The 22,173-nt window shown below is 31.6% G+C and overlaps 2 protein-coding genes across 2 annotated transcripts; both read right to left on the bottom strand.

Annotated features, from left to right (window-relative positions):
* Nucleotides 1-331: 331 nt before the first annotated feature.
* Nucleotides 332-3,530, bottom strand: LOC103499454 (uncharacterized). Its single transcript, XM_051084959.1, has 5 exons — nucleotides 3,151-3,530; nucleotides 1,444-2,211; nucleotides 1,145-1,330; nucleotides 933-1,058; nucleotides 332-799 (listed from the first exon to the last, which is right to left on the bottom strand). Exons 1-5 carry the CDS (start codon nucleotides 3,196-3,198, stop codon nucleotides 692-694), a joined length of 1,236 nt encoding a protein of 411 aa, XP_050940916.1. The 5' UTR covers nucleotides 3,199-3,530; the 3' UTR covers nucleotides 332-691.
* Nucleotides 3,531-8,428: 4,898 nt separating this feature from the next.
* LOC103499456 (uncharacterized) lies at nucleotides 8,429-12,650 on the bottom strand. The gene is made up of 8 exons (XM_008462467.3): nucleotides 12,176-12,650; nucleotides 11,050-11,528; nucleotides 10,872-10,944; nucleotides 10,713-10,793; nucleotides 10,248-10,311; nucleotides 9,158-9,245; nucleotides 8,988-9,072; nucleotides 8,429-8,730 (listed from the first exon to the last, which is right to left on the bottom strand). Exons 1-8 carry the CDS (start codon nucleotides 12,278-12,280, stop codon nucleotides 8,692-8,694), a joined length of 1,014 nt encoding a protein of 337 aa, XP_008460689.1. The 5' UTR covers nucleotides 12,281-12,650; the 3' UTR covers nucleotides 8,429-8,691.
* Nucleotides 12,651-22,173: the final 9,523 nt, after the last annotated feature.

Consider the following 22,173-nt stretch of genomic DNA (forward strand, 5'->3'; position numbering starts at 1 on the left):
CCTATTATTTGAATAGAATTAAAATAGTCCATATCATGACATTTAAATGGATGGAGGATTGAACCTCGTACCTCTAAAATGAAAGATTATGTCAATTTTTGTAGAACTAAACTCAATTTAACCTACGATTTTAGAAGTTAGAGTTCCATAATCGATAAAATTTCATAAAATGTTGATAGGAACGAATGATATTTTTTTGAGATAGAGACTAAATTCAAACTATCTATAGGCACCAAATAAGTAATTTAACTAAAATAGATGGGGCTCAAATATGACCTAAAACACAAATGAAGTGAAAACCCTAGAAGAAATAAAATGAAGATGAGAGAGCTGTTGTAAGAAACCTTATAATTAAATTTGAACATTGTATTAATTATTGCAACTTTTGAGGGCATAAACCCCTAACATGTACAAATTAAGGATTTTGAATTTGTTGATGAGATATCTACAAATTGAAAACTTCTTCTAAAGTTTGATTGCTAGGTGGCCTGACTCAAACTTATTTCTATTTTTATGACCCTTCATCGCTATCTCTTTCTACTACATATCATAACATTATTATTCTTATTCTTATGTTCATATCTGTATTTGGGTCCTGCAAAATTGTAGTTTCTTCCTCTTTTTTTTCTTTTTCTTTTTTCTAATTTTTTTCTTTTTGGTGTTTTATTTTTAATAAACAACATCAAAAAATTCAAGTCCAAGACTGGATTGGATAGTTGCACTTGAAGGAGTTCACTCCACTGATATGAGCAAAGATATCTGAGGAATCAATCATGCTATCTTCTTCCTTCACAACTACCTGCAAAACAAAAACCATTGATATATATATATATACATAATATATATATACATATAGTTTTTTTTTTCCCTTAAAAAACTCTGTTCTCCCAATTGGAGTAGCTTTCAAAAGTTGGCTCAAAGAGAAGCTTTACTTCTTCTTCTTCTTCTCCTTCATGGTTGCTACAAGCAGCCCTGTGATTCTCTGCCAATTCGTCGTTCTTCGCGAACCGTCCTCGAACCCGTGGTCGGCTATCTGCTAGTGTTTTTCGGCAGGCATACTGTCGATTTGCTTCCACCCATCAGTAAGAATTCGAGTTTGGTTATAAAGAGGGGAGAGGGAAAAAAAGAAAGAATGAGTGAGGACCTTGATTTTCTTGCTGAAGTTTCTCTCATTTCTTTTCTTCATGTACCTATGAATCTTCTCCTTTCTCTCTTCCATGGAGAGTTTTCCTACTTTGAAAGTACTGTCCTTTAAGCTTGAGAGATCTGAAGCTAAAGAAGTGCAGTTCATTGCCCCAGCAGCCAGTTGTAGATTTTCATTGTTAAGCACCTTTTATATACAACAAAAATGTTGAGTGGCAATCAAATGTGATTGTGATATCGGTTTGTTTATTTTTTCGTTGTCGAAGATGGATTGTAGTCTAATAGAGTTTAGTTAAGTACCTGAAGATCTGCTGGATTGAAAGTCCCCTGCATACAGTCTTGGCTGTAGAGTCCACAGTTGTCTCCTTGATAGTCAAGGTCTTGCGGTTGCAATTCAGGGCCGAGGAGAGAAAACATTCCACAACTTTCGACAGTCGATGTAGCAGGATTCATTGATGTGGTAGGCAGGTATGTTGCCATGGAGGCTCCGACAAACGAGCATGAAGGGGAAGCAGGATTCATTGGCATGTAGGAAGTCAAGGAAGATAAGCAATCATCGACGTAAATCGACGGTAGATCTTCGTCAATGAGAGCTCCAACTGGAGCCATAGGACACTGCACAAGCCCTTCTATCATGGGATCTACCAATGGCATTTGAGATTGCACTTGAGAAACATCGAACTGCCCTGACTGGATGGTGAGATATTGAGGCATCGAAAACGAAGCCGATGGAGAGAAGTTTATGGAGGCAGAGATATCATTGTCAAGTTCTTCTTGGGAATCAAAGATAGCAGACAGATTGCTGGTACTGTTGGTCGTTATGTTAGTTGCAGCTGATGCATCGTTAGCAGGTATAAATGATGCAGCACCGGCAACAGTATTGCCATTGCCATTGCCGTTGTTATCTGTTTGATCTGGAGAATTAGACAGATTTGTAGCATAAGGTGAATTCTTGTCGTAACAACAATTTGAGCAAGAATTGAACTCAGAATTCTGTAGCGTCTCCGCGAACAGCTCGGGGTCACAGAAATCAAATATTTGCGCATTGATCGGACTCGAGATTTCATCCTGAAAAGACAATATCAAAAGCCAACATCAACTTTTCTACACCAATGCATACAGAAACAAAAAAACAAAAAGGGACTAATCAAGAACAAGATAAGCTAAATATTGATAGATCAACAAGAAGAAATTTACATGTACCGATATGCCTTTCGGCACAGCCGCACAGAAATCGATCTTTGTTTCAAACAAACAAAAAGCAACATTCTTCATATTCACAACCAAAAGATGAGAATTATAAATAAACACACAGAAACAAGCACATATAGTCTCTCTTTTCAAATATGCAACTCGGTATAAGAAACAGGATAAAATATATACTAGTAGATGAAGATAAGGTATTTCAGCACAACAATATAAAAAAGAAAAATCTAAACCAATCAGAATTTTCATAGGATTTGGGTAAAACAATATGTAATGCACCAAACTTTTTCAAAAAGGAAGGAATGGTCTCTAATGCTGCATGTTTATTGTGCAAAGTTGAAAAAGATGTGCAATTATGCTCATGTGATATGTGGGAATGCAAAAGAGAAAAATAAAGCAAGAAGCTAATGGAGTACTAAATTTGGTTGGATTAGTGGTAAGAATTTCCCAGTTTGTACAAACAAATAGAATTTAAAAATCAACTCCAACAACACATCCATGTGAGATGCTTGTCAAGCATGGATTCTCTCTCATTTATCTTAGATATTTTGAATAAGAATAATCCAACCCAGAAACGTTGTAACAACAATATTTATAAGCCACATGTTTCCACAATAATCAAAAGGAGAAGAAAATTCAAACCCATTTCTCAAGCACAAAGACCTCAAAAATGGTAGCTGGGAATTTTGTCATAAACCTTATAGGCAGGCATTCATGAAAACCCAAAACACGAAGTTGACCCAAACAAACAAGAATAAATACCACATAAGGAGGAGTCAAATAAAAAGAAAAAAAGATTACAATGGGAAGCATTTGGTCCGAAGCAGAGCTCATGACGTCCTGCATCATAACTCTAAAGAACAGAAAACAAAATGGGGTTGCTTAAAATGAAAGAGAATGGGAGAAAACTGGAGTTTTGTGAAACAAAGAAGAAACTTGAGTGAAATGGAAGAAATAAAAGTCCATGAAGGCGAACAGAAATAACAGAGCAAAGCTTTTATAGAAAGAAAGATAAATAAAAAATAAAAAATAAAAAGAGGAAGAGAAAAGGAAATTTTGTTTGTCCTGTTTTTCAAATTTGTGATTCTTTTTATAATTTTAAATAATTATTTTCCGTAGAGAGAGAGAAAGAGAGGAAATTTTTAGTTATTTTTGGGTAAGGAAGAAAATGGGGTGTACAAAGTTAGTTAGTTTTTTATTTAATTTTATGGGACAATGGTTTTTCTTATATTTTCTTTTTTCTAATTATGGGACCTGTCCGTACGGAACAGTCAGCATGTCATTCCACGAGTGGTCAACCCGATGGTCACGGTGGGCCATTCTATATCTTGGTTTAACGTTGTATTTCGATCTCCTTATCCCACGTGGACTATTTTTGTCTTTTAATTTTTTCTAAACATATTATTTTCAACTTCTTTTCTTCTTTTGTTTTCTTCCTATTTAAATATTTTCTAACCAATCAAGTTTGCAAGGTTCAAACCATCTACCAAACAAACAATCTTGTTAGTATCTTACCTGTTAAACTCCTCTTGCCATTAGTTTATAAAATATGAAACGATTGGTTGATTTCATCTAATTTTATTGTTTTTTCTTATTTATTATTTATTATAGGTAATGTAGCTAATTAAGTTAAGTGAATGCATAATTTGTTATCGAGAGAGAAAAGGATGATGAGATGCTGTCCGCTTTTTATTCTTTAATATATTAACTGGACATTTTGTTTGTAATAACAATATGTTCGTTCATATTCTACACATTTAGTTTACCTTTTTTATCTTAAAATTCCTTTAGAAAATATCCAACCTTTGATATGAAATTATTATTTTAGCTTAAAAGTACTTTTAAAAAAAGCTTATGTGACTAAAATCTATGAGTCTATGGGACTATATTATAAAATGTTAAAAACATATAAAAAATATATATGAAATGTTCTCAAATCACCCAATGAGAAGAGGACACATGTCCATAAATATAATTATATTTTTTTTCTTTAATTAAAAAAAAAGAAAAAAAAAAAGAAAAAGAATGAGATAAGATTTGATTTGTAGAGTTGGATTGAAAGAACAAGAGATGATTAGCCAAAATATGAAAAAAGTTTAGGTTAGATACCTAAGCAATCTTGATCACTTGTCATCTCAATTATATTTATTGATGAATTTATATGCTTTTTTTATGTAAGAAATGTATTTATATGCTTTTTTTTTTTAATTTGGGAAAATAGAACTTTTCTTTCATTTATTGTTTGGTTGAGTGAAAAAAGAACCTTGACTTGATTTGACCAACATGTGTTATTTAATTTTACAATCCTTTGGAAGATATGATTTGATTGAGAATATAAAAAAGTTCTATCCCTAAACTTTTTGTATTTACTCACCTTTAAAAGATATTGGTAAATTCTCAAATTACATTTCACACAAATTTTACATTATCTGTTTGTTCACATATATATATATACCATAGAGTTCAAGTTGTCATATATGAAATAAAAGTATTTTAAGAAAATAATTTTTAATTTCAATTGACACAACATCAAATAAAGATTATAAATAAATAAATAAATAAGACAATATTTTTCCTTTTGGAAAACTATATTAAAATTTTATAAGTTTGATATCTACCGTAAATTATGTTTTGACGAAGATTTAAACTTTGAGGTAGATGCAAATACAACGATCATATTCAAAATATTAACATATATAACAATATTTTAAAAAATTAAAAATACGACAAGATCTGTTAGAGTCTATGAGAAACTATACACTTTATTATTATCCCTAAAATTGCTATCTAATACAAAAATCTTATATTTTAGATTTCTAGTAAACGAACAAATACAATTGAATTATGCTAATTAGTGACTTGGTTGAATTTTCATATTATATAAAGACACGGTGAGTTTTTGTGTAAATTATTTTTATAAGAAAAACTAATAGATTTGTAATTTCACCTATCTCTTTTATTAATTTAATCATAAATATTAATAAATGTAATAGAATGCATTTTTTAACCTCAAAATTCATACATATTTATGTCAATTTAACTATACTTGTTCCAACTTTGGAACTATAGTTTGATGGAACTCAAACTTCTTTAAATGTCATAAATAACATTTCATTAAATACATAATGGGTAAAATATAAATACTACAAACATGGTGTGATGGATTTTGATGTTTGAGTTAAAAAGGAAATAACATCTTATGTGTCTCTACTTTGATATATATAATTGAGAGAATTTTTGGTTGTCTCTATTACCCTATTTTAGACGGAAAAGAATTTGTTATCCCATAAGTTTATACATATTATAATAAATATTTGTATTTGAAATACACGAGAACGGAAAAGAAAATAAAATAAATATATATAAGTCATTGATGATCAACCAAACAAAATAAATCTAATTGTATTAAGAGATAAAGCTCTTGAATCCCTTTGTAGTATTTGAAAAAAGAAAAAGAAAAATGCATACTACACCACGTACGTTACCATTTTTACAAGAAAATGCACACAAAAATGGAAACTTTATACTGTATTTGAAATAAATGAAGAAATAAAACATATCTATTATGGTAGATATTTATAAATGTGTACCAATATCATAGAATAGTTGTCAATATAACCAAGTCTATTAACAATATATTAAAATATGTTATAGTAAAACAAATTAAAATATTTACAAACACAAGAATCACTAATAGACTACTATCACATCAATAGAAATTTGTCACTAATAGACACAATCTTCTACTGTATTTCGTAAAAATTAGAATACTGTTCAAAATCAAATTAATATTGTTTTCGTTGAGGCTTATCTAAGTAATTTGAGAGTGTGCACACTGACCAAATTCAAAATCGCGCATTTGAAACATTATTACTCATTTACAAATTGTACGTACAATAGATTATACTTTTATTGATTTCTTAATTCAAAATCCAACGATGTAATTGAAACTCGAAACCAATTTATTTCATAAGCTCCAATATTGTTATTGTTATTAATGAGTAGATCTTCAAGCATTTGCCACATTTGGCAACAAAATTCCCATCTAAAAGAGCGACCAGTCATTTCTAATTTAAGTAAAACATAAACAAATAATAAAGAGCTAGAGAGAGAGAAGGTGGTGTTTGAAAGTGGTTCACCTGCCTAACTCAAATTCCTCCATGTTTTGAACCTTATGCTGTTTTGCAGTTCAGAGATATTGTTCCAATCCATAGATCTTATGGACACTTTTTGCCTTTACTAAAGAGGAAACATATTCCAAGCATTGAGGGGATGTAAGGATGCAATTTCTACAGTATTTTGAGTACCTATTAAGAATTCATCCTTCTGCTCCATAGATTTATAAACCCAAATTCATGCATCCTGTGTTCGTTTTCCTGCTATAACCTTTTTGTTGGTTTTTCTTTCAGGGTAAACAAATTCTTAACAGAAAGATGATGCTTATGAATGCCAATGCAGAAAAAAGCACATGAAATGTGTCATTTATAAGGGAAATAAGAGGGAGGCCCTAGCTGTGAAGGGAATAAATAAAACTATAACGCAATGCAACTTTGTCAGTAAAAATGTTTGGTTGAAACAAAGGTGTTTACAACCAAATTACAGGAAACCTACAAAGGCTGTCTAAATTTTATAAATGCCCCTATTATGTCAGGATTTGGTTTAACAAGTTCTATATATTCTTGTTCAATTGCCCCCCCTCCCCTCCTTCCAAATAATGACATGGGGTACTTTGGCAAAAGATAATTCAAGGCATCCATAAATCATATCAAATGACCTTAATTGGAGGATAAGGCTTTCAAACTAATGAGAGAATCCCATCTTGAAAGGCACCTTATCAAGTATACTAGTGAATCATTGTGAAGTGAATATATTCAACTCTTTTTAAGTTTATGGCCCTTGGCCCGTTTCTTTGTTTTTTTGGCTCTCTTCACTGATATTACTCAGACAAACTTGCAGCTACTTTTCCCATAACTGCAAGCTTGTCATATCCAACTGTCTCCCCTGTTTCTCTCTCTTTTTCCTGATTGGGGGGGAGGGGGTCCATTCTTCTTAATTTTCACTTGTGTTCAGGATTTCTATTAGCATGCATACAATACAAGAGGATCAATAAATAAAACACAGCAGATATTAGCTCAATATGATCATGAGAGGAGATAGCTCTTACCCGTCCATCTGCTATTGGCAAGTGGCGTAAGTAATAAACTGCACATAAACAATTTAATTTATGATATGGAATGATAACGAGATAGAATTTTCACCGTAGCGTCTTTCAAGCATACTGAGAATCAATCAACAATCCAGGGAATCAAAACTCAAGAAACATGTTGATCCATGGGTGTAACTTAACCAAAATCTCACGAGAAAAAGCCAATTCCATGTCTAAGCATCTAGGTAAAGCAACCCAAGCCTTAAATTAACACACATCACTCTAAGAATCCAGAAAATAATTGTTCACGATAAATGAAAAATACTCGAAGCTCTCTCTCACTCGTTCATAAGGAGGGAATCTTCAAATTAGAAGGATCCAACTTCACAGGAGGGATCACCCTCATAGGTCTTTTTCCTTCAAAAAGGAGAAAAAGGAACTTCAATCCTTACAAGAAAAGATCTCTCCCATTCTCTCCTCCAAGAAGCAAGATGGAGTTTCCTCCTTGGAAGATAACTCCTTGAGAGTATTTTCTTTCGTCATAGGTGCAGCAGCTTATCACCAGAGATGATGATTTTGAAGTCAGTTTGACCAATATATATCAAAATAAAAGGATCAATCGAAGGTCTAAGGTAAACAAAGTAACCTGCCACCTAAAACTGAGGATTATGGACTCGCTAAACCTATGAGTAGTCTTCTAAAGAGATGCAAACATCACAGTTTGATTTAATACATATTTGTATCATTTGATCACGTGAAGTTAATTCCTGAGCATTATAAATTTCTTCTTTTTCATCACTAGCTGTATTGTTAATGAGAATCTGAGTGAAATGGATGCCTGTCGTCTGTCGATGTTCATCAAGGGGAAACTATAAACGTCAGTACTATACTTTGATCAATATTCAATAAGAAGCATGAAATGTCATATTCAAATTCACTAATTCTTGACGTTTTGGTCTACGCTTGGAACTGACAACTGACTGTTGATTCAGTGTGGTCAACAGTGCAATACAAAAGAATTGTTAATCTGATAAATAGATGAATTATATTACACCAAAAAAAGGTAAAGGCTTCTTTTTATGATAGTTTTAATTGAATAATCAATAAAATTGTTAAAAGAACAAAACAAAGAATAAATAATATAATCACAAATACTTAATATGATCACAAACTCTGAAAAGAACTATTGCACGTCTTCAGGTGAAGTATCTTGATGCATGTGTGAAACCCCACAACTGCAAGAACCACAAAAGCTAATGTAAAAGCCAACACTTTCACTTTATATTACTTAAAGGTATAGAGGAATAACGGACGTGCATAGCAGTGGGCAATAGAATACCGTACTACATCACATACAGCACAGGATATAATAAAGGTGACTTATTTGAGCACCAGTACCTCCCATCGAATTTTATGATATTTTAAAATGATGAATCTACCATCCATTCAATTGAGGTATATTCAAGCTATGCATGCGATATTTTAATTTTACCTCGACATTTTTTAGCTCAAACTCTGGGTCATGCGCCAAGCATAAGCTACCAAATGTGTCACATGGTCCGCTGGTTCCACTTAATCTTGTTACAAGAAAGAAAACAATCTAGTAAATTCTCCCGTATAACAAGAGTGGTGGACAAAAGTTCCAAGGGAAAACCAACTCACAAGTCACCATCCAAACATAAGGCAAAGCTACCACCGCCTCCAAGTGCCAGTAAATCGTTCAAACAAATATAATAATAGTGGTTGGCTCCTGCGTCAATGCCAGAGACAAAAAGAACAGAATTATAGCCTCTTGGGAAAGATTGCATGGGAAGAGATGATGAAGTCCAGTTTTTTTTTTCCAATGAAAAACAAATAACGAAGGCATAAAATCAAAAGCCAAGAAAAAGTAGGACCAAGAAAATTGGACAGTAATTACAAAAGATATTGCTGGGAGACCCTTGCTGGGAGACCCAAAGGGGAGCATGCAATGTGTAAAATTCCATACCCCTCCACCGCTACACCCTTAAAAACCCATCTGTTTCTCTCAGACTAAATGGTTAAAGTGGGTGGGGGTTACTTCACAGAAGAAACTCTTCGTCTATCACAGATCAGCAAAGCAAAATCAACTACTAATCAGAGCATGATAATATCCACTTGGACCCCAACTAACTCTACAAGTCTCCAAATGTATGTCCTAGATTTTAAAACAAAGTAACATATCCATAGAATATGATTCAAATCAGTTCACATTTGTTGCTAGAGAATCCACTCATGGACAAGGTCCTTTGGACAAAGTTGATGAAAATGCCCTCATGAGCAGCCAGACAAGAGACTACAAATCTACAAGAGAAAAACCCAAGAGACTTCAAAAGAGACAAATACGAGGTCTATCACTATATCCCAATGGAAGACAGACTCCTTGTAAAGGATCAAGCAAGGACATATCAACAGCCTCCTTATCAGGAAAGTCTCACCTCAGATAAAAATGCAAGAAAGAAGCCTTCCAACATAGGGATAAAAGAAAAAATGTGCGCTTTTGTGGAAGAAATGTAATAAAAACAAGGGAAAGGGAAAAATGACATAATTTGACTGTCATTGATATATTTATATTTATAAGCTAACTGATATATCAAAATCTATTCTTCATTGAAGAAAACTTTCATAAACTGAAAAGCAACAGATAATATAGAACTGATATCTTTCAAATCCTCCGATATGGCAATAACAAACACATGAACACATGTGTGGTAAGCAAAAACAGAATATTCACCAGTTGCTCGAAAAAGCCTTGGGTCACCATATTTCGTTGTAAAAACAAATGTCTGGTAAGTTCCCTATCAAATACACAACCATCAAAGTTTAGATTGTAGTTGCAATATAAAGGATAAAGAAATATAGGCCTCCGTAATTCATAACAATTTTAAATTACAGATTAACTTATATTTATTCAGGAGCAACAAACTACTGTGATAGAAAGCCATATTCACAAAAGAATTCTTATGAATATAGCTCTGTAGTTTCTTATTATGGCCAAAGACGACAAAAGTTTAATAGTTAATATTAACCTAACAAAAGTCAAGTTGAAAATGGGGGAGAACTTAATAATTAAAATGAAGCAGCTAAAAGAATTTCTAGAAGGTAATTGCCTTCCCTTCCCCCAGGATAAAAAATGCTACCAAAGTGCTACCATTTAGAGGGGAATCAGGGAATAGAGTTACAAGAAAACGGCACCAACTTGATATTTTCTTTTGGCCGTAGGCTTCAACGGGCATTCTAGAAGACCACCAAATATAGCACCTCGAGTATCTCCAACAATCTAGATCAAAATAACGGAAGTTTTAGTATTTAAAAACTCCATCGTCAGTGAAACACATACATCCATTGGACAGCATACCAGTAAACAAGGGCCAGGAAGATTGTGGCTGTTGCGAATAAGAGTTTGAAGAGATATACCATGCTTCATCGTACTGCCCTTCATTTGAAATGTAATGAATTGGATCACAGATCAAAAGCAAAATTAAAAAGTTAATTCACCATGGGTTAAACCTATAATAATATTTCAGCTGAACTACCTGTACAGTAAGACCCATTTGCACCCCTTCACAATGTTGGGAAGGCAACATCCAAGGAATTCATGCAAGTCTGAAGTGATAAAAGCTGACTCATCCATGAGATCTGATAAACGGTTTCTTGGAGTGGGTCGCTCCATGGCTTCTTCAAACCCATCTGAACTACAAGTGCTCTTTCTAGATGCCGAGTCATAATCAACTCCTAGTTTATTCAGTTTTCCCTCCTCATATGCTGAACTACAATCCTTATTTTCACTCTGATTACTAGGTATTTCTTCCGCCTTGCATGGTATACTACATCCTAAACAAGTATCTGAACCTTCTTTCTGGAAATCATTGTTTGCATCACAATATCGAACAGAGGGAGATTGAACCGCATTGGTGTCTTGACGAGAAGCAGAAGGTTTAGACCCATGTATGGAAGGGATTAATAAGGATAAATATGAAGACAGAGATTTTCTTCCTTTCGATTTTGGCCTGGCCTACATAATTGAAACCATGTCACAACCCAACATGCAATGAAATTCACAAATGAATCCGTGGGAGAAAAGAGATAAAGCATAAAGATCGAAACTTTCTCATACACTAGTTTTGCATATGAATCAAGGAGTTCTAAAACCCAAGATTAGATGAACTCAAGTAACTAAGCCTACGCCATATACTTAAGTTTCAAGTAACAACAAAACAAACCTTCTACTTCTGTTAATCTCAGCCTCAGGCCTATTACCTTTTCAACAACTCAAGCCATTGCAATTTTTAATGGTTAGAAAACAAAACCAGAAAACTACAAGTACTAAAAGATGTAAGTAAATGTGAATCAAATACCAAGAACGTGTATGAAACCTAACTCAGGCCTTAAATACCTAAAACATTAATTCCTCCTGAGTCATACATCTTATTTCCAATAAATACTTGGACCTCTAGCCACATTACTACTGAAGAATACCCAAACATTACTTTGGTCTGTGGCATCCCTTCTTCAAAGCCCTAGACGAAATCATTAATCCCATATCCAAATACCCACAAAAACGCACAATGTCAACGAATCACACAACCATTCCAGCATATAATTCAAGCCGAAAACATCATATACATAACAACCGAACAAACAGAAGACAAAAACAAGAACCTGAGTATGAGGATCAGGGGCCGATGATTTGGAGGATTCGGAACTGGTGGAATGAGAGAAGAGGCTGGAGAACCTCTCAGAGACTTTCTCCTTCAGAGCATGCATTTGGTTGGGTCGAAAAACAAAAGAAAACGATGGAAAGATGAATCAATGTTTGAAAGTGGGGTTTGTCAAAACTTCAAGCTTTGGGAATTGGTTCCCCATGATTGAAGAAATCAAAGAGAAAAGGAAGGGAAGGCGGTGGTATGTGGCGTGTGGCGATGAATCACAGTCAAAATCCAGAAAGAAATTAACGAAATTACGAAAAAAGAAAAAGAAAAAAGAGAGAAAGGTGGAGATTTGAGCTTCTCTGTCAAAGATTTTCCCACTCGCCGTTAGGCGCTGATTTTGAAACTTCCTTCCCATTTCGCTTTTGCATATTCCATTTTAGGATCCTAATTTTACAAATTCTTTTTAGGTTGAAATATCATTTTCTTGGAAAATTGTCCACAAAAGTAGCACACTCCTACAAAACTCCTTTAAAGAGTTTTTTCAATCGCGATAAGATCCAAGATTTAGTAAAAAAGTTACAACTTTAAATTCATCAAGCGCCTACACGAACAGATTTTAATACGAACCCAAGAGCTCACGCACCTCAACCATATGCTAGTATATATTAAAACATTTGTTTTTAGAGATTATGAAACTCTGTCAACAAATTTTTTGAATATGCATTAGGACACGTGCATGAAAGAACGTAAACACGGTTGATATCTAAAATTGAAGGGTTTTTCTTCACTACTGACCCATTCAATTATTCCTTTTTAATAAATTTTGTTGAAGTTTTGTCAATCTCCAAGATTAGTTACATCTGTTTGTTGTTGGTTCTCCTTATGACAACATATGTATTCACTATGTTCTTTGTTTTAATAAAGTTTTGATTTTTAATTTTGAGAACTTGAGGTTTAGTAGTTGGCTGAAAAAAGATTCATAAGATTTGTTGCGTTTTTTGTGCTTTTTTTTTTTGACATTTGTTGATGATTTTGTTTGTAACTCATCTGATCAGTTTTGATTCTTGGGCATTTGAGTGTCATTTTTTTGTAAGATTACTTTCAATCTTAGGCCAAATTTGAATGAATAATGCCTAAGTTTCATCTAATCGATCTTGAGATTCATAAATGATTTTAGAGATTTTAAGGCAAATGATCATATGAAATCTCTAGCGAGTTGGAATTAGAAATCTTTTTGGATGAGAACTCCTAATTCTCAAACATTATAAAACCTCAAATCAATATGATTTCAATCCAAAGGATTAAATTTTAGATATGGATTTCTTTAATATCAATAATTTGAAACAAGAACACAAGTTTTTTAAAGATTCGGATACTCCATAAATAGAATAATTGATCTCACTTGAATGTTTTTGTAAAATTCAAGAAGTTTTAATGCTAATTTTGAAAACAAACACAAACACTAAATTTTGATTTATTGTAAAAAAAACTATTAAGACAACTTAATACTAAGACTTAAATAGCCTCCCAATGTAAACGTGAAAAATGAAAAACAACATTACTCCTACCTTAAAAATGTCAAAACGAGAATAAAACTGAAAAATACATAAATTACATCAAAGTTATTAAATAAAAATCTAATGAATAATTTGATGCATACTTGATCAGTTCCTATCATAAATATTCAATCTCGAGACACATTTTTATTGAGGTTGTCTCGACACGTCTAGTAGTTTGCAAGTTTCATAGTTTTTTTGAGGTTGCTTCTTGAGTTTATCTTCCATGTGTTTGTGGATGGCTTGGGTACCAGAAATCTGCACTTTTTTCTTGCAAAATTGACATATTGCTTGCATATGGACAGAACAATTTTTGCCATTAAGAAGAAGTTAACCCCAAACGTTACACATTTTTTTTGACATTGTGTGGATTTGAGGTTTGTTTTTAATTGGCCTCTCTATCATTGTATTCTTTTGATAGAGGTAGATGAAGATATGTTAGACACCATTAACTTCTAAGTGTGATAGACAAAGGTGTTTTAACAGACGACAGCAAAGCGTGTAGTTGAGTTTGAACGAGATAGGGCCCCAAACTTAGTATGTTGTACTTGGACAAAAAGATCGACATGAGTAGGACGAAGTTGAATACAAGATTTTTAAATTATGAATCTAAGAGTGATGAGGATGCAATAAGAATTGACTATGATAAATAGAAAAAATAACGCAACATGTGAACTGGACCATGTTACGATGAGTGTGATTGATGACTAGTAGGACTTATGCAACTACGATTGAGGCAACATGATTCTTAAAAAGAGTCTTAAATAATTTAAAGGGTGCATTTAAGAGAAATATGACAATGGTCAAACTTGATCAACCTAGATACTTAAATTGAAATTATTATTATTAATTTTGAATTTTGAATATTTAAATAATAAGATTCAATTTTTGTCCATTCAAATGAAATATTTTGAAAAAAAAATTGAAGAAGAGAGGAATTATATATTATATAAAGAAGGCGGAACCTTTAAAGTATTTTTTATGGGCCAATAGGGCCCACTTAAATTTGGGCTTACTTTCGGGCTGGATCTGAGCTGGCATTTCCAACCTTTTCAAGCAATGGAATAAAACCGTAAAAGGTTTTTTTTTTTTTTTTTTTTTTTTTTTTTTTTTTTTTTTTTGTTAATGCTTTCAATTTGTTAAAAATAAATTCTTTAAATCAATTATTATTTGATGTCTTATGAAAACAGTCCAATCATTGTTTTTTACTCCTTCAACTTTGTTATTCACTATATATATGAAAAATAAATTTGATTGAGAGATCGTGTTATTTGTCTTCTTTCTTGAGAAAATTCACATTGTTCAAATATAACAATTAAAGCTAAAGTATATCAAATATCACATCATACAAAAAGAGTATGCAAATATAACAAACCTAGATTCAACTAAGTGTATTACTACTATTAATAAAAGTCTATCACTAATAGCATTTGTTACATTTGACATCTTTTAAAACGTTATTATACACTTGATTATTAAATCTAGAATTATTATCTATTATTTTATTAGTTGTATTGATCACACATAATTTATCTTCGGTATAAAGGGGCTATGAGGAGAAGTATTTTCTCCCATTTTGTCCCTTTCAATTTAACTCTTCTTATTATTACTTGGATGGTCATTTTGTCCTATTAATTGTTAAAGTATCAATGGTTAAGTTTGAGGACAATAATTTCATGATTTGGTGAGAAATTAATGGTTTAAAAGACTTTTTTTTTTCATTTGTATAATTTTAAATGAATTTCCTTATTTTTTTTTTAATTTCCTTAATTCTATATAAATTTCTTCGTAGCCATGGTGTTTAACTTCTATATTTTTTTTTCTATAAATTTTCCTCTTTTTTTTCCATACAAAAAACCAAATAGGTAAGGTTATATTTTGGTAAGCAAATTCAAAGAGTTTGAAGGAGATCGGTTATTGATTTGAAGCCGTGCAACGACTTTGAAATGGTATAGTTTGATGGACATTTGAAATGAGATGAGGTAATTAATTATAGCTGGAAGCTCAAAATATGGAATTAATGTTGAAAGAAACACAAAAACGCTATTGTGGCAAAGAGTAAAGAGGAAGAGTATGAGTTGCAACCAACAAGTGATGAAAAGCAAAGTTGAGGATTGATGAGTTGCTGCATGCATCTGTTAGCTACGGTTTCAGTTTTACTTTTAGTGGGCTTTATATGTGGGTGTGGGCTCATCTGCCTCACTACTTTTTGTTAGTTCATGTGCTATGACTCTTTTATTTGATTTTTTAAATTCATTTCAATTATAAATTCATCTTAAAACAAGTTTACTTTCGAACAAATTCTTATAATTTCAATAATAGTAACCATCATCATCATCATTATTGTTATATTCTATGTGGAAGTCATTCAACTTTGATAGTTTTTTTTTTTTTGGTTCAATCAATAATATAATTAGTAAATCAATTGGTTTTATAAAGAATGGGAAAAATTATAATTTTTCATGCTCCTGTAGCTTACTACCACAGGGAGAAACATTTGATTTTCATGATTATAAGGACATTTTATATTCCAATTTAAAATCATTACATACGGTGTTCTCTAAGATTTTCAAGTTGATAAGATAATTAAATCATCAACCAGTGTCCAACTTTATGTTTGGCTAGGGTTAATTAACCTCGAGAGAACGTCTTCCTTGGGCTATATATTAGGCTTAAAGTGGTACTTTGGATCAAAACATGCGGAAAACATGCTATGTTGGACATTTGGCATGGGTTGGCCTCGATCGAGGCTGTTGGTTTGGGATTGGCCCAAGCCAACTCTTTTTCTTAGACCCTCTATAGTCTTTAATTGTTACAAAATTACCTGGACCGGAGGTCACCCAGCACATAATTGTTTCAAGTTAAGCATGAAATTTTGAGTTTCTATGATTGAACCACAAAAAGAAATTGCATTTTGTTGGTATAGATAGTGACTTTTAACATTGGATGTGATATTAGTTCATTTATGTCCTATTCCAAAATATAGGGCATTACACTCATATATAATAAATATGAAAGTAACTAAAAAATAAAAAGGTGAGTAACCATAAAACAATATTATCATCCAAGAACAATCAAGAATATATATTTGTGCGTATATATTTACTAGTCAAGAAACACCTGCAATGCATGTAACATTTTATAATTGTAATTAAATTTTTGTAAATCACACCGGAAGGTTTTAATACAAACAACAAAAGATACTATATATAGACATATGGTTTTAATTTAATTCTCATTCCCTTCTAAAAGCTAAATAATTAAATAATTTGTTGTAGTGTTTTTATATGATCACATGTTAATTGTATCTATTCGAGCTATAATTTAAAATTTTAAATATATAAAGACATTTCGTAAACTAAATATTGGAATGTCATCTCCATTGTTTTCAAGATAAAGACCATAAATATAGTTAGGTGATGTATTTGATTTAAAAGTTACTTTTTAATATCAACTTTATGATTTAAGTAAAACTTATATAAAAGTGATTTAAAAGAGTTAATTCAAAAAATAGTATGGTTGTTTAAAGAAACAACAAAACCTAGTCTCGAGTAAATTTATTCTAAAATAATGTAGGAGTAGAAATTAATGACAAACAATATATAAGGCAAAATGAAAATATTGACAAAATATATGTGAAAATCGTGGATCACAATTTCCACACACATGATGCCACGTCCTATTTAGAGGATGAAAATCATAGACCAAACATGTTGTTTTCATCTAAGATTTATAAATGTTATTACTAAATAAGTTTTAAAAAGGTCATTGACAAATGGTTTTTTCGGCATCAATATAACAAGAGCCTCATCTTAAGTCTTCGATTCAATTTGTATTATTATTTTTACAACTTTTGTAGTTTTAACTTGAGATATATATATATATATATATATATTTAAATATAATGTGATTAATAATTTTTAATATATGTCAAACTCGTACCTTTAATGTTTTATGAATATAGACAAAAAAGATTGAAGTACTTCATTGGGCCATATTTAAAATTTAAAATTATTAAATAAAAACTATTGTTAAACATTTAAAAGATATTGTTAAAACTTAAATTTTTTATAAATTATATATTAAAACAATGAGTCTTTTTACAAATAAAACAAAGCGACAAAATATTTACACTGTATAGAACAATTTCGAAAACGAAAAAAGCCCACATACCTACTGTGTAAAATATCAAAAATGTCTGGTCAACAACATGTGCGTCATATATTTGTACAAAACGCGCATGTAATATATTTGGTACATATTCGTTTAGATTTGATTATGGTTTGGTATACGATCATTTAGATTTGGTCATTTAATTTGTCAATTATTTTTTTAATTCTATCGTTTAATTTAGTTAGTTTTAAAATTGGTTAAACGATCATTTAGATTTGATCGTTTAGATTTGGGTAGACAAATTGTTTTTCTTTTGGTACACGATCGTTTAGATTTGCCTAAACGATTTTTTAAAAAAAATTTGTACGCAATTATTTATTTATTTTTACACAATTGTTTAGATTATTTTTTTACACTGATTGTTTAGATTATTTTTTTACACGATCGTTTAGATTTGTCTACACGATCATTTATTTTTTCAAGATTCTTTAGTACACAATCGTTTATATATGAATAAACAATTTTTTTTTAATTATTTTGTTACACGATCGTTTAGCTTTATCTACACGATGATTTGTTTTTTTACACGAACATTTACATTTTGCTACTCCAATCTAAATGATTTTTTTTCAAAATTCTTTATACACGATCTTTTAGATTCTGTTATTATTTGTACACGATATTTTAGATTTGGTTACCCAAATTTAAATGATGTCAAAAAGAAAAAGAAGAAGAAGAAAAGAAAAAAGATGATGGAAAGAAATCGTAGGAAAAAAAGAAGAGGAAAAGAAGAAAAACGATGGAAAGATTAAACGACATATAAAAAGAAGAGGAAAAGAAGAAAGACGATGAAATGAAATCGCAACGGAAAAAAGATGAAAAGAAGAAAGACGATGGAAATAAATCGCAGAGGAAAAAAAGAAGAGAAAAAGAAGAAAAATGTTGAAAGAAATCGCAGCGAGGAGGAAAACGATGAATGAAATCGCAGCGAAGAAGAGAAGAAAGACGGAAAGGCAAATTTGAAATATTTAAAAAATGACTACTTTTATGGCTTTTGTTACACGGACTGTAAATAATTTGTTGCTTTGTTGCTTTCATAAAAATTTCCCTCCAAACAAAGAAAAAAAATAATTTAGTTTAAAAAATAGAAAATAAAAAACTTTAAGTGCCAATAAAATAAAATAAAATTAACACTAAGTAGCAAAAGAAAAAAAATCATAATAATAAATAAATGGTAAGTTGCAAAAAAAGTAAAATAAAGAAAGTAAACTGAATTGGTAGATGGAATTTTATAAAAAAACATAAAAACGGAGAAATCACCAAATTGATTGCAAAAAAACCATTCGGCTATTGATTTATTTAAAGAAAAATTTAGACAAAAATATTGATTTTAATGTCGAAAGATCTTATTAATTTCCTTAAATAAGTTTTTAAATTTTTATTGGTCATTTTTATTTTTTATATTAATTATAAATTGTTATGAAATAAAGGATAATGAAACAAACAAAGAAAATAATAGAGAAAAGAGGAAGAAGAGAAGACAATATTTCTTTGAGGACAATATTTCTACTCCCCCTTATGGATACATCACTTAAGTTCTCTGAGTCGTCGCATTCTAATGTTGTGCACTAGCTTTTCAAATGTTGATGTGGGTAATGCTTTTGTGAATAAGTTCGCCAAGTTGTCTTTTGAAGAAATTTGCTGAACACTGATGTCACCATTTTCTTCAAGGTCATGCGTATAGAAAAGTTTTGGTGAGATATGCTTTGTTCTATCTCCTTTTATATACCCTCATTTGATTTGTGTTATACATGTGGTATTATCTTCAAATAATATTGTTGGTAAATTTTTACTGAAAGACAAACCACATGTTTCTTGAATATAGTCATTGACCTTAACCATACACATTCTCTACTAGCTTCATGAATTGCAAGAATTTCTGCATGATTCGATGAAGTGGCCGTCATGGTTTGCTTTATAGACTGCCAAGATATAGCAGTTCCTCCACATGTAAATAGATAACCTGTTTGAGATCTTGCTTTGTGTGGATCAGATAAATATCCAGCATCCGCATAACCAACTAGATCAAAGCTTGATTTATTTGAATAAAACAAACCCATACAAATTGTCCCTCGAAGATAACGAAGTACATGCTTAACTCCATTCCAATGTCTTTTTGTTGGAGAAGAACTATATCTTGCTAACAAATTTACTGAAATGCTATATCTGGTCTTGTGTTATTAGCAAGATACATTAGTGCACCTATTGCACTAAGGTACAATACTTTAGGACCAAGTAATTTTTCATTATTTTCTCGAGGTCGAAAAATATCATTTTTTACATCTAGTGATCGAATCACCATTGGAATGTTCAATGGGTGTGCTTTGTCCATGTAGAATCTTTTTAAAATATTTTCTGTATATGTCAATTGATGAATAAAAATTCCATCGGCTAAATGCTCGATTTGTAAGTCAAGGCAAAATTTTGTCTTACCAAGATCTTTCATTTCAAATTCCTTTTTGAGATGTTCTATTGCCTTTGAAAGCTCTTCAGAAGTTTCAATTATATTTAAATCATCAACATATACAGCTATAATCGTAAATCCTGATTGTGATTTCTTAATAAAAACACATGGACAAATTTGATTATTTTGATAACCTTCTTTCAATAAATATTCACTTAAGCGATTGTACCGCATTCGTCCTGATTGTTTCAATCCATATAAGGCTCTTTGTAATTTGATTGAACATAATTCTCTAGAGTTTGAATTATATGATTCAGGTATCTTAAATCCTTCAGAGATTTTCATATAGATTTCATTTTCCAAAGATCCATACAAGTATGCTGTAACTACATCCATAAGATGCATATCAAGATTTTCACATACAGGTAGACTAATTAAATATCTTAATGTAATAACATCCACCACAGGAGAATATGTTTCCTTATAATCAATGTCTGGTCTTTGAGAAAATCATTGTGCAACAAGTCGTGCTTTATATCTAGTGACCTCATTATTTTCATTTCGTTTACGCACAAATACTCATTTAAATCCCATAGGTTTTACACCTTTAGGTATATAAACTACAGGTCCAAAAACTTCACGTTTCGTGAGTGAGTTTAGTTCTGCTTGGATGGCTTCTTTCCACTTGGGCCAATCCTTTCTATTACGACATCCGTCAACAGATTTAGGTTCATAATCCTCATTTTCATGAATGATATTATGTGCAACATTATACACAAAAATGCTGTCCACAACTACATTAATTCTATTCCACCTTTTTCCTGTCATGGTATAATTTATCGAGATCTCATTGTTATCTTCATATACTTGAGTCTTTTCTACATTTTTACCACTAGTCGTGTCCATGACTTTTTCTTGAATGTTTCTATTGTCAATTAAGTCATTTTGACCATTGGTAACTTTTTTTTTCGAGGATTTTTATCCTTTGAACCCATCGGTATACCACGCTTTTGGCGCAACGCTGATTCATTAATTGTATCAACTTGCTGATTTGGGATTTCAATTCTATATGGAGCATTTGCAGCTAGAATATATGATTTGGTCACTTTCTTAGTATCTGTAAATGTATCTGATATTTGGTTTGCTACACTTTGTAAATGAATTATCTTTTGAACTTCTAGTTCACATTGTTTTGTACGAGGATCTAAATGAGACAATAATGATACATTCCAGGCAATTTTATTTTCCAACTTTTTAATTTCTCCCCCTAATGTTGGAAAATTGGTCTCATTAAAATGACAATCAGCGAATCGTGCAGTAAATACATCTCCCCTCAAGGGTTCAAGATATCTAATAACTGATGGGGATTCAAATCCGACATATATTTCTAACCTTCTTTGAGGTCCCATTTTAGTACGTTGTGGTGGGGAAATTGGAACATATACTGCACAACCAAAAATTCGCAAATGAGAAATATTTGGTTCCTGGCCATAAGCTAATTGTGTTGGGGAATACTTATGATAAGATGTCGGTCTTATGTGTATAAGTGACGTTGCATGCAAAATAGCATGACCCCATATAGATAATGGAAGTTTTGCTCTCATAAGTAATGGTCTGACAATCAATTGTAAATGCTTCATAAATGATTCTATCAAACCATATTTTGTGTATGAACATGAGCTACAGGATGTTCAATATTTATCACAGTTAATATGCAATAATTATTAAATGCTTGGGATGTAAATTCACCAGCATTATTAAGTCGAATGTTTTTTATCGTATAATCCGAAAAAAGTGCTCTTAATTTGAATATTTGAGCAAGTAATCGTGCAAATGCAAGGTTTCGACTTGATAATAAACACACATGTGAACATC

The sequence above is a fragment of the Cucumis melo genome, chromosome 5 (genome assembly GCF_025177605.1).
Source record: "Cucumis melo cultivar AY chromosome 5, USDA_Cmelo_AY_1.0, whole genome shotgun sequence".
NCBI classification, from domain to species: Eukaryota; Viridiplantae; Streptophyta; class Magnoliopsida; order Cucurbitales; family Cucurbitaceae; genus Cucumis; species Cucumis melo.

What these genes read in the sequence shown, in the direction of transcription:
- LOC103499454 (XM_051084959.1), bottom strand. Translation starts at nt 3,198, where the DNA reads ATGATGCAGGACGTCATGAGCTCTGCTTCGGACCAAATGCTTCCCATT. An exon ending in ACTTCAGCAAGAAAATCAAG is followed by an intron (nt 1,059 to 1,144) that starts GTCCTCACTCAT and finishes GCAAATCGACAG; the next exon opens with TATGCCTGCCGAAAAACACT. An exon ending in AAGGAGAAGAAGAAGAAGAA is followed by an intron (nt 800 to 932) that starts GTAAAGCTTCTC and finishes TTTGTTTTGCAG; the next exon opens with GTAGTTGTGAAGGAAGAAGA.
- LOC103499456 (XM_008462467.3), bottom strand. Translation starts at nt 12,280, where the DNA reads ATGCATGCTCTGAAGGAGAAAGTCTCTGAGAGGTTCTCCAGCCTCTTC. An exon ending in AAGGCTTTTTCGAGCAACTG is followed by an intron (nt 9,246 to 10,247) that starts GTGAATATTCTG and finishes GCATTGACGCAG; the next exon opens with GAGCCAACCACTATTATTAT. An exon ending in TTATGTTTGGATGGTGACTT is followed by an intron (nt 9,073 to 9,157) that starts GTGAGTTGGTTT and finishes TCTTGTAACAAG; the next exon opens with ATTAAGTGGAACCAGCGGAC.